Source organism: Setaria italica, chromosome VI (genome assembly GCF_000263155.2).
Source record: "Setaria italica strain Yugu1 chromosome VI, Setaria_italica_v2.0, whole genome shotgun sequence".
NCBI lineage: Eukaryota > Viridiplantae > Streptophyta > Magnoliopsida > Poales > Poaceae > Setaria > Setaria italica.
The window spans coordinates 24,814,572-24,832,218 of NC_028455.1; the positions used below are offsets into that span (position 1 = coordinate 24,814,572).

At 44.2% G+C, this 17,647-nt stretch overlaps 1 protein-coding gene and 2 pseudogenes across 1 annotated transcript; 2 read left to right on the top strand and 1 right to left on the bottom strand.

Moving 5' to 3' along the window:
• Nucleotides 1-1,655: 1,655 nt before the first annotated feature.
• LOC101770609 lies at nt 1,656-2,480 on the bottom strand (annotated as a pseudogene).
• Nucleotides 2,481-4,252: 1,772 nt separating this feature from the next.
• LOC101771013 lies at nt 4,253-8,367 on the top strand. The gene is made up of 2 exons (XM_004974614.2): nt 4,253-4,412; nt 4,509-8,367. The coding sequence occupies exons 1-2, from the start codon at nt 4,253-4,255 to the stop codon at nt 8,081-8,083; spliced, it is 3,735 nt and encodes a 1,244-aa protein (XP_004974671.1). The 3' UTR covers nt 8,084-8,367.
• A 2,095-nt stretch (nt 8,368-10,462) lies between these two features.
• LOC101771403 lies at nt 10,463-11,268 on the top strand (annotated as a pseudogene).
• Nucleotides 11,269-17,647: the final 6,379 nt, after the last annotated feature.

The window sequence follows — 17,647 nt, forward strand, 5'->3', positions numbered from 1 at the left end:
CTAATACCTAATGGTATATGTAGCTAATGTACATGACAACCCATAAATATAGAACAATCCAGGGACTAAAACAAGAATATGCAGAATGGGAATATTCTAAACATGTAAATAGTTAGAATCCTGGTGGCTTTATTATAAAAGGAGTAGGCAAATCGGCTGAGGCTGAAATGTTGAAGGTGGCCTGGTTTGGCTAGGTTCGGCCTGGCTTGGCCTGCCGGTCTGGCCCGTGTGTGTGCAGCCCCACAACGAGTGGCTCGGTGTGCAAGCCTTATGGTCCAAGTGGCCTAGTGGGGTGTGGGATGTATAAGGCCTTGTTTGGTAGGAGTGGAATGGTTCCACAGGCTGATTTATTCCCTACCAGGATTGGGTGGATCCCTGTGCAGCCACCCAATCCCTATGGAGTTTAGTTCCCTGTTAGCACTAATCCCTACCACCCTTTTCTTGTTCGGTTAGCCCCAGGGATTGATGCAGGGATGAAAAGCTAGCAAAGTCAAGACAAGAAGAGATATAATTGAAATTATGATGCAAAGTAAATCCAACTGAAGTTTCACAACTTGACAACCTGCCAAGTGTTACTGTTTGTCAACCTGACTAGTGTTTTATGGTAGGGCATCATGGATTCATCATCTCTGGTTCAAAATAAAACATGCAACTTGCAAAGAGAATGCAGCCTAGTACTCATAACATACACACAAAGTGAAGGACAAGCATATGAGCGTATAGTACAACAGCTCTAGTTCAAGGATAAGCATATCAATGTTGTAACCTTGATTTCAGTTTACATATAATTTAAATATCTTGTTTAAAAGTAGCTTCTGCTTCTACAATGGAAGTTTGTGCTCCCTCCTCTTCAGTCTTCACTAGCACCAGGCTACCAATACCACCTCCTTGTCCTACATTGTTCAGGGAAAGTATAGCCAAATGATCAATATAGATAACCAAAGATAGAATCTCATCATGATAGAGAAACAAAATAATAACAAAGGTATTTATCCAAAATATACAGATACAATCCACATTCAGTTCAGTTTAGGCATTACAAATCATGGTTTGCAGATCTACAAGGATAAGGGTACTATTGCTGATTATTTTCAGCAAGAGTCACTTAAGATAAGGCACAGGTTTCATATATGTTGATAGAGCATTCATAATCAGCTAAATATGTAAAGTGGAAATATTGGTTTGGCACTCAAAAAAATAAATTGTACCATACATTGTAAAGACCGTACACAGGTAGATAAGATGATGCACAAACTTGCAAGTGTAACTGTACTCATGACAAACATGAAGGCCTTATGTGTTCCTGTAAAATTCCAGCTGACTACTAAATTCCAAATAGTCTTAATTCCTAGGCATGCAGTAAGCCAGGCTACTCATTGATCTAAAACAACACAGTTGGCCATTTACAGGCTCTTGCTTATGTGATAGAGGCACCATAATAAAACAGTAAGCACATAATTTCTTGCCATGGTGTCAGAATCAGGTAGGAGAGGAGAAGGGAAGGAAGAGAGCATACCTCCTAACAAATTTTGCTTCTCAGCTAGATCAATGCAACTTCTGGGTCGTCGTCACAAGCACTCAAGAAGTTCTGCCTGTTTTCAAGGTCCTTGAAGAGTTTGAATGACTTTTCCTTTCATCATCTTCTGTGTTCCTTGTCACAGTTGCATCCTTCTTTGTGGCATCTGATCATCTTTTACTACCATCACATCATCATCTTCTTGACCTGCCATTGTTTCTTGCAAATCTGAATTCAGAACTTCCATGTTCTCAACCTTGTCCCCATTCTCCACTTGTGTAGGATCTGTGAGTTGATTGGAGGTGTAATTGTAGGTCCCTTTAGCTGTTTGACCTACATAATGAAGTTTTGTTAAAAAAAGACATGCAAAGCATATAGCAAAGCATGAACTTTGTGATGAGAAACCATCATAAAGCTCCCCCAAAGCCATAGAGTGGAAAACCCTTGCTGTGAAACTTCTTAGCCTTGGATATGAAACTAATATATTTTTCCATACTGCTGGATCAGCCTTAATCCTCCCTGCCTTCGCATCAAAATGGGCTCCACTTTGCTGTTTTGCGTCCTTCAGCAACTTGTACTCTCTTTTCAGCTCCTTTTCCTTCTCTTGGATTTGGGCCTTGGTGAAATACACATAGTCTTCTCTCACATGAAATTTGTTTACGATCTTGTTCCAGGATTCTGATGGCCATCCATTTTGACCCCTATGATCAGGGGTCTTGTGATCATGAAGTAAGTCAACAAGAGTCTTCTCTAGTGCTGGATTCCAGACAACTCTTACTTTCTCCACATAAAACAAGGATGAAACATCATATTTTGGAGAACCAGTCAATTGTAGAATTTAGCATGTAAACAAGTCAACTAATATCTTTTGGAGATCCTCATGTTTTCTTGATTTTGGAGATGGCTTCTTTTGTGCAGCTTTGGATAAAAGAATGTTCAACCTTGGAGAAGCTCTTCCAACCATGGTAACTGAATAGGAACATAATTTATGTATAAAAAATTACAACAGGAGCACAATTTATTCATAAATAAATTCATAATAGGTTCAATTTGTTACACCCACAAAATATCAAACATATGAGAATGTGCCACTAATTTAAAAAACAAGCGACATGCTCTAATACGAAGGACTTGTAGTTAAGTGCTGAAACAATTAGCAACATGTTCCATTATGTTTCAATTTCTATATGGAGCATGACATTAGCCTAGCACCATTGCTTTGATGACCTGTACATACCTATTATACTAAATACTGATTATGAAAATAACTACTGAGCCTTTGCTGATGCATACAAATTCTTTTTATTCAGCAGGATACTTGAACTTGCGGAATGGATCACTCGAACTCGGATGCCTTCCATGGTCAACACAAAGAAATTCTACAGTGTTAAACAATATTTATTGTAGCCTATATAAGATAGATGTAGTTGTGTTGTTCACCCAACACTAGCTAGCTACCTATGAACTATTCTCAATTCGGAAAATGTATTGGGCACTTTACATACTATTATCTACTCATTGGTAGAATTAATGATGGATTTGTTTCAATTTCATGATGATTCGATTCTTGAATTTTTGTTAATTATTTATTATTAAAAAGAAATTATTATCCAAATATATAAAATGCAATATGCATTGCGATAGGGATCTACCTGTTGCAATAACCTAAATGCAACAATTATATTTCGTTGCTAAAAGTTATTGCAACAAAACTCTAGTATCGATACAACTTGTTGCCACCAATATTGAGTGCTGCTATAATCGGTAATAACCTCGAACAATACCTTGTTGCAATATCACTTCTTGCCCCTACATATTTTCTATTGCAAAACAACTTGTTGCCACTAATATTGAGTGCTGCTATAATCGGTAATAACCTCGAACAATACCTTGTTGTGATATCACTTTTTGCTCCTTCATATTTTCTATTGCAAAACTCATTGTTGCCACCAATTTTAAGTGCTGCTATAATAGTTAATAACCTCGAACAATACGTGATCACCGTATTTATTATTGAAGCGGAATCTCATGCATTCAACGACCGAGTGAGCAGATAACTACAACTACAAAATATTGATGACCCCTGTGGTTAAAAACATGTTGGTGGTTGTATCTCACAACTAGGCTCACCCACATCCAGCTTTAGGTTAATTACCCTACATAGGCAGTTCAGTGCCTAATAATCCTTGGTGTGGGGATTATCCTGATCACCATTAACACTTCTGACCCGACCCCGTCGCACACGCAGGCCGCGCCGTCCTCCGGGCCAGTCCGACCCGGCCCGGGCGTACCGTGCGCGGAGACTGGCGCGCCACGTGCCGAGCCATCACGCCTGCTGCTGTGCCTACGAGTCCCCAGCAGAAGGCGGCGGCGATGCCTTGCCTTCCAGTCCTCGGAGCACGAGGCCACGAGCCAACAGCCCAACACCACCACCGGGTCCACCCGCTCCTCCTCGGCTCCTCCTCCCTTACTCTCTTGTCACGCACTTTAGTCCCCCCAAAAACCCCAACCGCCTCCCTCCGCTCCCTCCGCCTCGTCGGCGTCCTGCCCCTCCACGACGTCGCCTCGCTCCGCCGGTGAGTGCGTGCTTCCGCCGGTCGACGCCTCGTCGCCCGCTTCGGTTTTTTTTTTCCAGCGACGCTGGTGCTTTTTGGTGGATGCTGATTTTGCTTTTGTGGTTTTGTTGCGTGCTCGGGTGGGGGAGTTGCAGGACGATCACCGGGGGTGGGGTGGAGCATGGATTTCCACGCGGCGAGGCTCGACGCTGCGCAGCAGCGGAGGCCGCCAGGGCACGCCGGCTGCGCGTGGCCGCCCCCGCGCGCCGACGACCGCCGCGGCCTCCCTCCTCTTCCTCGCCGGCACCCGCCGCCTCCTCCGCGCGGGCCTCCTAGTCCTCGTCCGCGCGGCGGCGGCAGCGGCGGCGAGGGCACGCGGCGCGGTGGTGGCCTGGCGGAGCGCGAGGTGGCGGGGCTGGGCGCGGCGGCTTCCGGAGCGAATGCGGCGGTCGTCGCGGGCGAGTCGGTCGGCGGCGCTCCGGCTGGGTTCGCGGCTTCTGTGGTGGCGCGGGACGAGAAGGAGAGGGGAGGCGGAGCCGGCGGCGGGGTGGGGAGCAAGAGGCGCTTGCCGCTGGCGTCCGCGCCGCCGCCGCCCAAGCGTAGGGCGGTCACCACGTCCGCGAGGCGGCAGTTCCCGCCCGGTTGCGGGCGGCAAGCGGCTGTTCCGCTCGGCCGCCCTCGGTCCGGAGATGCTGGTGCCCGCGGCTGTTCTGCTGTGTTGGAGAAGGCGGCGGCCGCTACTGCTCCTCTTGCGGGCGGCAAGGACGGTGCCCTGTTTGGAACGGTGACTCGCGGTGCTGCTTGTACGAGTGTACTGCAGAAAGTTTCTGCAGCGGGTGCTGATGCTCCGATGGCGTACTGCGGCCATCATGGTCCAGAAGCAGGTGTGGTGAAATCTTCATCAGAGGCTTTGCGCCGGAGTGATGTGGCTGCCCCAGATGGTTCGTTGGGTACTGGTTTGCAAGGCGTTCCTGCTGTGTTAGTGGAGGGCAGGGGAAGCGGAGCAAGGAGTGGTGAATTGGGGAGGAAGGAGGTTGTGCTGGCCGTGTCATTGCAAGCAGAGCCGATGATATCTTTCACCAAAAGCAGCTTTCCCCCTGGTTGCGGCAAGGATGCAGTGTTATCTGTTCTTGTTGGTGGAGGCGTCGGCGAAATGCGATTGCCGTTGGAATCTGATCTTGCTGATGGTGATTTGGGTGTGGCAGAGGACGTGGTAGTGCCTGCCGATGGCTATGTTTCTGCTGTGCATGGACATGACATGGAGATTTTGCCTCCACAATGCAATGTTACTATTGAGGGAACAGTACAGGATGATGGATTGGAGGAGGGTGAGATTCCTCCCGAGGTTGTGGTTCAAGAGTCTCAAGTTTCTACCAGTGATACTCTGCAAAATTTTTCAGCTTCTAGACATTGGGCTTCTGCAGAAATTAGTGCTGCTGAAACTTCTGCAATTCAATCTTCTAATGAGGAGACAGGTGGGAACATGTTGCAGTGTGAGAAGAGGTCATCATGCTTAGTTGCAAAGAAGGTCGAGGTGATGAACATTGGGAGCTCATGCAACGGTGTTCCTGAAACTTTGGCTGAAGATTCTTCCAAACAAAATCTGATGTGTAATAGAATGTCTGAAAGTGCGAGGATGAACAGAGCATCTTCTGATGTTGCAGCTGGCGATGGCACTACGATAAGAAATGTTACTGTGCATGGTTCTACAGCTTATAGATATGGTGCTTCTGCTCCCCAATTCAGTGCTGTGGAGACTTCTGTAATGCAGTCTTTTAATGAGAAGACAGGTGGGAACACATTGCAGTGTGAGGAGAACAGACCATCACGGTTATTTGCAAATGATGTAAAGCTGATGAACCAATCTATTGGGAGTTCGAACAACATTGTTGCTGAATCTTTGGCTGAAGATTCTTCCAAACAAGACATGATGGGCAAGAGAGTGTCTGAAAGTGCTAGGATGAACAGAGCATCTTCTGATTTTGCAGCAGCAGGAGAGTCTGGCGATGGTACTAAGATCAGACGTAAGGCTACGTTTACACCTAGGAAAGTAGTCAGACCTACCAAAAATCTGCACAAGGAGGAGGAGATTGAACATGGAAGGGGTGTGATCATAAATAGGATTAAGGATACTGGTGAGCTTACTGCAGATCAAGTTATGCAAGTTCCAGTTGCTTCAGATAAGTTCCACATGACACAGGATAAAGAGGCTGCCACAACTAAGGGCTTCTTTGGTCCCAGGAAGAAGGTGAAGGTAAAAGCTTCAGCCCATATTCAGATGAAGATTGCCTCTACAGGTGCATTGGGTAGCAAGGGGAAACTGAATGATGAGGTGGCTTCCAACTTGGATGATGATGACATATTGAAGGCACTAGTTGTTCATGGAGGAAAGCTTGAATTATACCTCAACAATTCCTCAGGTCTTCCTTCTGTGACGTGTCCAAGGCAATATGGATCCAAGAATGCAGATGCTAGGAGCAAATTCAAAATGCTGTCCAGGAGGTTTGAGTTTGTATGCCGAGCCCTGGTGCAAGCTGTGGAGCAGCATTCACTGAAGATTAGGAGAATTGACCTTGAAGCTGATAAAGTGATAAGAAAATTGCCGGGTTTTACCAAACATGGTCCTATTGTGGGACAAGTTCCAGGAGTTTTAGTTGGTGACGAGTTTCTATATAGAGTTCAGCTTGCCATTGTTGGTCTACATCGTGTATACCAGGGAGGCATTGACTTTACCACATACAGAAATGGTGAGCGCATTGCAATAAGCATTATTGCCTCTGGAGGTTATCCAGATGAGTTGCCTTGCTCAGGTGAATTGATATATACTGGTTCTGGTGGGAAGCCTGCTGGCAAGAAGGATGATGAGGATCAGAAGCTTGAGCGTGGGAATCTTGCATTGAAAAACTGCATCAAAACAAAAACACCAGTCAGGGTGATTCATGGCTTTAAGGGGCACAATACCGAGGGAGGTAGTCATTCAAGGGCCAAACAAATCTCAACATTCACTTATGACGGATTGTATCAGGTGGTGGATTTCTGGATGCATGGTCGACCAGGTTCAAGGGTGTTTAAGTACAAGTTGCAAAAGATTCCTGGGCAAGCAGAACTTCCTATGCACATAGCTAAAGGGATGAGGAAGTCCAAAACGCGTCCAGGCCTGTATGTGGTTGATATATCTCAAGGGAAGGAGGGAACTCCCATCTGTGTCATTAATACAGTTGATGATGTGCGACCTACACCATTCCGATACATCACTAGAATTAAATATCCATTCGGGCTTACAAAATTATGCCATCAGGGTTGTGACTGCACCAATGGATGCTCAGACTCCGTGAGCTGTGCATGTGCTGTGAAGAATGGAGGGGAAATCCCATTTAACTTAAACGGTGCAATTGTCAATGAAAAGCCCCTGATATTTGAGTGTGGTCCATCTTGTAAGTGCCCTCGTTCATGCCAGAACAGGGTCAGTCAGCATGGTACGAAAATACCACTGGAAGTATTCAGGACAACCAAGACCGGTTGGGGCGTAAGATCCTTGAGCTCCATTTCTTCTGGCAGCTTCATATGTGAGTATGTTGGTGAGCTGCTGTATGGCAAGGAAGCTGATGAGAGAAGGAACAGTGATTACTTATTTGATATAGGCCTTAAATGTGGTGATGAGAATCTTTGCAATGGGTTGATATCAACTGTTTCAGGTCTGAACTCTTCTAGCTCTTGCTCTCAGACCATGGAAGATGTGGGCTTCACAATAGATGCAGCTGAGTATGGAAATATCGGAAGATTCATCAACCATAGCTGCTCACCTAATCTTTACACACAAAATGTTCTTTGGGACCATGATGACAAAAGGATGACTCATATTATGTTCTTTGCTGCGGAGACGATTCCACCACTACAGGAGCTCACTTATGACTATAACTATGAAATAGATCAGATCCAAGATGCGAATGGAAGGATAAAGTTCAAAGTTTGTCAATGTGGTTCTCCACAATGCTCTGGGAGGCTCTACTAAGGCATGGTCAACTGCAAGTTGCATTGTAGTTTTCTGTAAAACAATATCCTAAGGACTGTCGTTTACTTGCATTTCAGTTGATCGTATCTAGATAGTCTGAGATGTTACTGCTAGTAAAGAAAAGTTTGTCTTAGTTGATGACATGTAGATAACATGAGATGCTACTGCGGGTAAAGAAAATCAATAGTATGCTCAACCTATTGTCTTGCATTTTCATCTTGATTTATTTAGGCACTATTGGATGATATTAAATGCCGTGCTCTGTCGTATAAAAATCCTGCCCCTTGGACCATTTTTTCTATGGTGGAATGTGCATAGAGTTAATGAAATTGTCGTGTTCTGTGAATATCCCATTTAACTTTGGAGCACTGCAGTCCACAAGGAGGGCCATCTGCCTGACAGGATCAAACTTTGTTTTTGTCATTAGCAGTCATTTGTCTTGTTTATGCTAACAATGATTCAGAATTATAATCATACGGGTTAAGATTCTGCACAATATAAACTGGGAGGTAGTTCCTTGAAACTCTTCAAATAATCTAGCAAGTCTGCAACAGCTTCTGTCATGTCAGGCACTTCTGCTGAGTTAAATAATTGTTGAATTAGCATTTCTCTCCTGATAGAGTGACCTCAAATACCTATCTCTGCTATGAGCATTTCCTAGTTAAGCTACAGAATGTTTGGTTTATAATTATTACTAAATAGATTGATCTGAATGTTTCCTAGTTAATCAACATAACCTTTGAGTTGAGATGGTCAAATTGGTCTTCCATTTTTATAAAGTTAATCACAGACATGCTTAACATTACAAGCTAAGTCTCCAGTCCAAAAGGTTGTCCTTTTGCATGTCTATGATAATCAAACTTTATGCATTCTACTCATTTGTATGTTGACTGAAAATTTTGCCTGGTGCATGCATTTTATAATTTGCTGGAAAGATAGGCTGGCATGGTACTAGAGTTTCTTGACAAGCACACCGAGTCTTGACGAGTTACTGTTAGTATCAGGTAAGTCACCATTAATCCTTTTGACACCTTTTTTTATTTTGCATAACTTTTTAACTTGTTTGTTCGATGCTACAGGATTCTTTTACATGCACCAATAGGAAGATGTACCTTACCCCTTTTACAAACAATAATTTTGACAAGGACACTTATTCCATTTTAAAGATCAAAACAATGCAAAACTGTCAGTCACTGCGCCAATTTTAAAGATCAGAACCTAAGTCAAATAATGTCAATAGCTCCTATGTGAACCTAAGTGAAATTACTTCGTTGACATTAAGTGTGATGTAGCTTCTTCAAGTAATGCCTATCAGTGTTAAGTCTACAAGTGCTCAGGGTAACATGGGGGAAAAGGGAGCTACTGTGCTTAGTTAACCTCTAGGCTGGATGCAGTGTTGTGTTATCCTCATCCTGGACGGAGGGGAACCCTTGATATTCTGAGGAAGAATGTACCAGTCTGGTAATGACGATCATGACACAATTGTCGGAGTTGATTTCCTGACTGGTTTTCTGATATGGATTATATTGGTCCCGAGCCTGCTTCATTACTAATCTGTATTTCTCCCAATATTGGTTGTTTATGTGGAGTGTATGCTTCTGATTATTTGGACCCTCTTGAGTCTTGACCTTTACTCCTGAATTTCGATATATATGCTTTGGTTATCACGTTGCTGGATCATTATAACCATATATGCTAGAATTTGCTTGTCAAAAAGGACCATCAACTAGAGCCTGGAGTAGACGAGTTCCAGAACTGAGATAGGATGGTAGAAACAAAGCACATTTTCCAGAGGGAAACAAAGTGGCCTGTGCATTCAATGCTGAGACTATAAAAGGTAAAAACAGTTCACCTTTTTGCTCCGACTTGGCGGGATGTGTGCATTTTCTGATTTGTTAAGAAGCTCTAAGTGACTCTAGGTCGGATCTGCTTCCATCTTTCTTTGTATGAGGAACCTTGTTGAAAGTCCGCTCGTTGCTTATTCCTTATCAGGCTAATGTAACTATGTTCCTGAAGGAAACCTTCTTTTGGATTAACCTGGATTTAGGGATAAAACCTTCTTGTGGTAGCCTTTACCACAACATGCATCCTCCTGCTGATTAGCTAGATATGCATGCTTGCTACTGTTCAATGATTCTTTAGTATACCTGATCATGCATGCTCTTGTTACTTAGCTTGATATACTTGGATGATGACATGCTGCTGTCGTTCACTGTTTCTATACCTGATGATCATGCATGCTCTTGTTACTTGTTTTGATATACTTGGTTCGATGGTGATGAACACAGAACACACATGACATGATGTTGCTGTTTGCATGAGGCTGTTTCGTTGGTCTACTGCCAGATACTTCCCCTGTTGTTTGGTTATCTTCTGCAGATGCAGATCTTCGTTAAGACCCTCACTGGCAAGACCATCTCCCTCAAGGTGGAGTGTTCTGAAACCATCGATAACGTCAAGGCCAACATCCAGGACAAGGTTATCGAGGCCAACATCCAGGACAAGGAGGGCGTCACCCCCGGATCAGCAGCGGCTCATCTTCACCGGCAAGCAGCTCAAGGACGGGCACACGCTTCCTGACTACAAGTCTACAACATCCAGAAAGAGAGCATCTTACACCTGGTGCTCCATCTCAGGGGAGGCATGCAAATTTTCGTGAAGACCTTGACTGGCAAGACTATCACCCTTGAGGTGGAGTCTTCCGACACCCTTGACAGCATCAAGGCGAAGATCCAGGACAAGGAGGGCATCCCACCGGACCAGCAGCAGAGGCTCATCTTTGCCGGCAAGCAGCTCGAGGACGGCCGCACCCTTGCTGATTACAACATTCAGAAGCACAGCACTCTCCACCTGGTACTCCGCCTGAGGGGAGGCATGCAGATTTTCGTGAAGACCTTGACCTGCAAGACCATCAATTTGGAGTTTGAGAGCTCCGACACCATTGACAACGTGAATGCCAAGATCCAGGACAAGGAGGGCATCCCCCCAGAGGCCCATACTAGCAACATCTGATCTTTGCAGGCAAGCAGCTGGAGGATGGCCGCACCTTTGCCAATTACAACATCCGGGAGGAGTCTAATCCACCTGGTGCCTCCGTCTCTGTAGTGGTCAGTAAGCCATCGGTCATCAAAGCTGCTGCTGTACCTGGGTCGTCTGGTTGCTGCCATGAAGGGCGTTGTCTTTGAAGAATCTGTGTCGTTTGTGTCGAAACTGTTTGGTATCATGAACTGGTTGTGACCCAGTGTGTTTATTCGGAAGCAGTTGTTGCGAAGCAGCAGTATGGCAGTATGGCTTAATCATAAATAAGTGATGTGTTTGGTAACATCTAACATGTTCTTCTGGTTTCAATTATGCCAGTTCGAGCTTATATTACCTGATTTCGAATTCGTTAGCTTTTGAGTTCTGTTTGACTTTGTGCTGTGCAGAACCTTATTTTCGTTTTAAGCGTTCTCAGATTCATCGATCAAGTCGTTACTCAGAAAGAGATCATGTTTCACTGAAGGTTGCTATGGTGTTGGAGACTTAGGATCTGTTTTCTGGAGACAAGTGACTTTCTGCGTGTTAATTTTGTGCTTGACCATTGCAACAACAGCAGTTTTAGACTCAACACCAAAAAATGAAAAAAAAAAGGATTTGGAATTTGTGACATCGGCACATTCCATTTGCTCATCACAGAGAGGGCACAGAGAGACTACTCACTCATTCTGGGACAAAAGGAAAAAAAAAAAGAGTCATTCCGGGCACTGTTTCCCCTCGTAAAAAATATATTTAACTTCTCAGAGCTGTACTTTTCTATGCAAAGCTGAAAGAAAATTTGAAGGAAAAGCCGAAATATTCGCTTGTGATCTGCTCAATCCTCTTTTCCATGCAAAGCTGTTGATCAGTTTTATACCGCAAAATGTGCACCGCCCAAATACTTTTTGCATATGCCGTGCTTAATTCAGGAAACATGTGGATTGTAATAAACATTTTTTAGGGCAAACTAGAAGGTGCTCTGTTTTTTTTCAGATTAGTTAGAAAGGAAATTCTCAGTTTGAGGCCGACCCAAAATGGAAAATAACAAAACAAAACAACAATTTCAGTAAACTGTCACCCACCATTGGATTGTGATTTCTTTTCTTGCTCTTTCTTCCTTCCACAACCACAAACATTTGTATCACAGTTCACTCATTTACTTACATTGTATGCCACGAGTACATAATATATAGCTTTGCCTAAGACTGAAGCTAAATCACAATATATTCCATTTTTAAAAAGGAAATATAATATAAACTATTAATATGAGCAGTACACAGACACCTTCCAAGGTGTAGAATACATTCACATCAAACAAGACCAAACGCCAGGTATGAACACGAGTACGTAGAGGAGACACCCATCGAAACAGGCTTCTTCTGGAAGAAAATTAGGCCCAGTTGGTTTGAATCCAAAATATGGTAACACCTAATAAGAATCTAACAATGCGTGCAGGCAATCCAAGTTGTTCAAGTTGGATCCAGCTCAAGTAGTTCTTTACAAATGACTGAACCAAGGCACAGGATCTTGACTCTGGAGAACTCGAAAAGGAAGAGATGTTTACAAATCATTGTGATGGCGATTGCAGAGTTTGACAAGCTGACTTTAATCAGCATCGTCCTGATAAATTTGATGACTTGGATCAGACTCTACTGTACCATGGCTGCAGAAAATTGGAATCATACACTGCAGATGACAAATAAATACCAGCAATTGAAGCAGTTTGTTATTGCTCTAAGTTTCTCGAACATCACTCCTGAAAATTCTCAGTGAGCCATGAGATGCTCAACTAGTAGCTCCTCTTGTTTCATACGTCTTTTGGGCATTTACCTATCCTTGCATGCCAGATTGCTAGAGCCCAGTCTGGTCACTATGGCACAATCCCTGAATACTTGTGATTTATTAGTTACTTTTCTAGATACAATGTACTGTGCTTTTTTACACAATAATTAGAATATGTTACACTGATACATGTATCTTGTCATACTCTTCATTTTAATTGTATAAGATTTTTTTCCAAATTAGTTTAGCCTAAAAATCATGTAATTGGCTAATGATACTACTATGGTACCTTTACATGTACATCATATCAGAAGGTAACAATCCTATTGCACTTAATCTTTCATCTATTGAAATTTCAAAACTTGAGGGTGTATCATCACTTTACTAGAAATTGGATTTACCCTAAATTTAACATTTAAATTGACAGCCTGTGATAGCAACTCTTTTGATTCCAGGTTTCCAAAGCAATCAATTGTACCTTTAAAAATGATAGCAGTATTGCTATCCCTAGCAGTTCAGTTGAGAACAAGATGATCTTCCACCTATGGTGCCTAACTGCCTATATCTTCGAAAACAACACAGTACCCAGGTATTTATCAGAGTTACAAAAATATCATCTCCATTCATGCATGTGCATTCCTCTTGAGATTTACAGAAATATTTTATTTCAACTTTACTGTTCTTGAAATTTTACTTCGAGATATTCACTTATTCAGTGCATTGACACTGAACAGCCTGGGTTCAAAACTCTAATCTTTTCATTTATCCAGCAATAGTTTCTGTATCATATGTAATGGAGTAATTAATAAATCAAATTGTTTTCAGAATGTGGGATGGCAAAAGCAGAACAAATAAAAAGATATTTAGAACACTTCAAGGATGGTCAGCAGGTACTTCAGATAAACACATTCTACTTTCCTTTAAGTCGCTACCAATACAGTACAAAACTTTATGAAGTACAGTAAATCACAGTAGAACCAAGGTGCTCAATTTATTCTTGTAAATTTTTTGCATATGTATAGCACTATCTCTTTTCGTATTTACTGCCAACACGTACCATTCATGAACCCCTATAATATTTACTCAATCTGATTCTACTCCACTCTTATTTAGATTTTAGAATCTGATATATCTATCTATGTTGTTGCAAAACAAACATTATCTGATAGTTCTCTCTCAGTAGTCATAAGTAACGGGCTTATGTTTAAAACCTAATTATTGTCAATATTGCATATATTTAACATGCGCTCAAAATAGGCATCATTAACTAATAGTCTTACTTCTTCTGTATCTGAATTCTGAAATGATTGATAATGCTTAGTCAATATCTTTTCATCATATTTCCGTACTCTTTTGTACTTAGGATCTTGCTGAACTGACAGTGGAACCACCTGAAGATCTTTCCTGCAATGGACTTCCAGTAATCCTTCTAATTTAACATTTTGCTGAGGGAAGAAAGGCCCCATGTACATCATTGTGAGCAAATATTTTTCTTTAACTATGTAAACACTTGGTGTCTCAACAAGGCAGAATGTGGTATACCATTTTATGGGGGAAAAACCTTTAACTTGCACATCTCTGCTGCAGGATCCATAAGATAAGCATATTGAAGGTGACTTTTGTTATACATATCAGTTCCTATGTACTCTCCAAAGTCCAAACTATGTGTTGGTACACAAAATTGATTTTTCAGGAGTTCCTGCGCAAGCTATGAAATAGTAGTACTCAGTTATAAAGAAGTCTATCCATGTTATCTTAACTGACCCTTGCTAAAAAAAAAGATTAGATTGATGAGTATACTTGGCAAGCTTTCCTGGGCTAAGCCAAGAGCACAGCACCTTTGCACTGTGTAAACATATGGTGCTTTTCCACTAAATTCCAAGAGTTCAAATAGACACATAAAAGCTTTTGACTGATCCTATTCAGATATCACCAGTTCCATAGCCTTACAAAAGCAATGATTCCATGAAATCGAATAGTAAATAAGAGAAAATAAACTTTGAACGAACTTGAAAGTTGTGCTGGGTTGGCATGGTTTCTTGCCGAGTTGTCTTCCGTGTCAGTGAGAAGTTTGTATTCATGTTGTTTCAGTTGAGAGTTTGTTGCTGACTTGTTTCAGTGATACTTTTTCTTTTTGCATTAAGAGATAGGAAAGGCTAAAATAGCCAAGTACAACACTACCACAACATCGACCTTGCACGATCTAACACGACCACAGCAACGACCTTACATGAACAACAACCTAGCAACCACCACAGTACAGTTCCTCTGCGTCACAACCAAAACAACGATATTACACAACCAAAACAGCATCCTAACGACTAATCTAAGTCACTGATCAGAGTGCTTAGCACTTGCAAAGTTGCGATCCTATGGCAATGTACAATCTGCTGGTCACTTTGCTAGTGGTACGACGTTACCTCTCAGAGTCTCAGTAAAGTCCAAGGTCATCTGGAAGCCCGAAGTCATTAAAACCTTCAGCATCTGGTGCCGTGCCCCAACGACTTGAAACATCTGATGATTCTGCTGTATTGTCACCATCTGAAGGTGGTGGAGCCATTTCTGGGGCAATAGTAGTACTGCTCTTTTCAGTGACAACTCCTAGATCACACCAACTATTGCGCTTCTCCAAGAACGATTCATGTTCACATGACAATTCTTGTCCTCCTCTATGGTGCTCATGACTGAAATTGGCATCTGACATCTTGTGGACAGCAGAGGTAGCATGGGCATCTTCCTCACCTAAGTGCCTGATAACGACCTCCTGGCCTACGGTGACATGTGCAGCTGGCATAGCATCCTGGTGAGACAGTGGGTGCACCATCGGCGTGCACAGCCCTGGGCAATGCAGGTTGTCTGCCGTTGACGACAAAATTGTGGTAATAACACGACGCGCCTTAGCCCGTGCAAGACAAGAGGAAGCCACCTTGGACAAGGACTGAGTTTCTCCACTGCGCACCCCTGTGGCAGCCTCCAACCCGGGGATCCTATCCTCAAGGAATTTGATAAGGGCGTGCTCATCGGCTGAAAGCATCCTCTTTTCTTGTGCCATGACCAATTGATTAATCACCTCCTTTGCAATTTCCAGCTGAATCTCCGGCGTGAGGGGTTCTTCGATTGAAGAAGATGGCAATGAGGAGCTGCCATCAACCACAATAGAGTTAGCATGAGCATCTTCCTCACCCAAGTGCCTGGTAGCGACCTGCCGGCCAGCGGTGACATTTGCAGCCGGCGTAGAAACCTGCTCCAGCAGGGTGTCCACCAGCAATGAACTCAGAACAGCAGCGTGACAACAGGTCTTAGCCCGCGCTCGACTACGAGAGGAAACCACCTTGGACGGGGACGGAGTTGCACCACCATGCATCCCTGAGGCTGCAGCCTCCAAATCGGGGATCCTGTCCCCCAGGAACTTAAGGAGAGAGAGCTCGCTGGCTGAAAGCATCCTCCTTTCTTGTGCTACAGCCAGGCGATTAATCACCTCAGAAGCAATTTCCAGCTGAATCTCAGGCGTTAGGGGTTCTTCTCTTGAAGGATGGTGACAAGGAGGTGCCCGCCACCTAATGCTTTCCCTGTGTAGCCAGGCCCAGCGCACCGGAGTTGCGACCATAAACCCCCTTCTCAGGGGGTGCTGTCCACTGCATGCCCCCAAGGCAGCCGTAGCCTCCAATCCAGGGATCCTATCCTCCAGGAACTTAATGAGAGAGAGCTCGCCGGCTGAAAGCATCCTCTTTTCTTGTGTCATGGTGAAGCGACGAATCAGCTCCTTGGCAATTTCCAGCTGAAGCATAGGCGTGAGGGGTTCTTTACTTGAAGAAGACAAGGACGAGAACAAGGATTCATGTTCACTTGACAATTCTTGTCCTCTATGATGCTCGTGACTGGCATTGGCATCTGACATCTTGATTTGTACACCAGAGGTAGCTTGAGCATCTTCCTCACCCGAGTCCTTGGTAACGACCTGCCGGCCAATAGTGACAGGAGCAGCCGGCGTAGCAACCTGGTGAAACAGTGGGTGAACCAGCGGAGCACACGGCCCTGGGCGCTGCAGGGTGTGCACAGGGGACAGACTCGCGGCAACAGCACAACTCGCCTTAGCCGGCGCATGAGCATGACCAGAGGGAGCCACCTTGGGCGGGGACGGAGTTGCTCCACCGTCACCCACCCCTGAGGCAACCTCCGCCTCCAAACTAGGGATCCTATCCTCCAGGGACTTAATGAGAGAGTGCTCGTCGGCTGAAAGCATCCTCTTTTGTTGTGGCATGGTCAAGCGACTAGTCACCTCCTTGGCAATTTCCAGCTGAAGCTCAGGCGTTGGGGGTTCTTCGGTTGAAGAAGACAAGGACAAGGATTCATGTTCACTTGACAATTCTTGTCCTCTATGATGCTCATGGCTGACATTGGCCCCTGACATGTTGTGTACACCAGAGGTAGCATGGGCATCTTCCTCACCTGAGTGCCTGGTAACGACCTGCCGACCAACGGTGACATGTGCAGCAGCCAGCGTAGCGACCTGCTCTGGGCGACCCAGGGTAGCCACCGGTAATGAGCTAATGGCAACAGCACGGCTCCCCTTAGCCACGGCAGCAGCACGACTCACCTTAGCCGGTGCACGAGCACGACCAGAGGGAGCCACCTTGGATTGGGCCGGAGCTGCTCCACCACGGCACACCCCGGAGGCAGCCTTCAGACCGGGGACCCTATCCTCCAGGAAAGCAACGAGAGAGGTCAAGCGACTGATCACCTCCTTAGCAATTTCCAGGTGTGGCG

Coding starts and splice junctions, on each gene's coding strand:
- LOC101771013 (XM_004974614.2), top strand. CDS start 4,253: ATGGATTTCCACGCGGCGAGGCTCGACGCTGCGCAGCAGCGGAGGCCG. Junction 4,413..4,508: donor GCGCGGGCCTCCTAGTCCTC/GTCCGCGCGGCG, acceptor CGGCTTCCGGAG/CGAATGCGGCGGTCGTCGCG.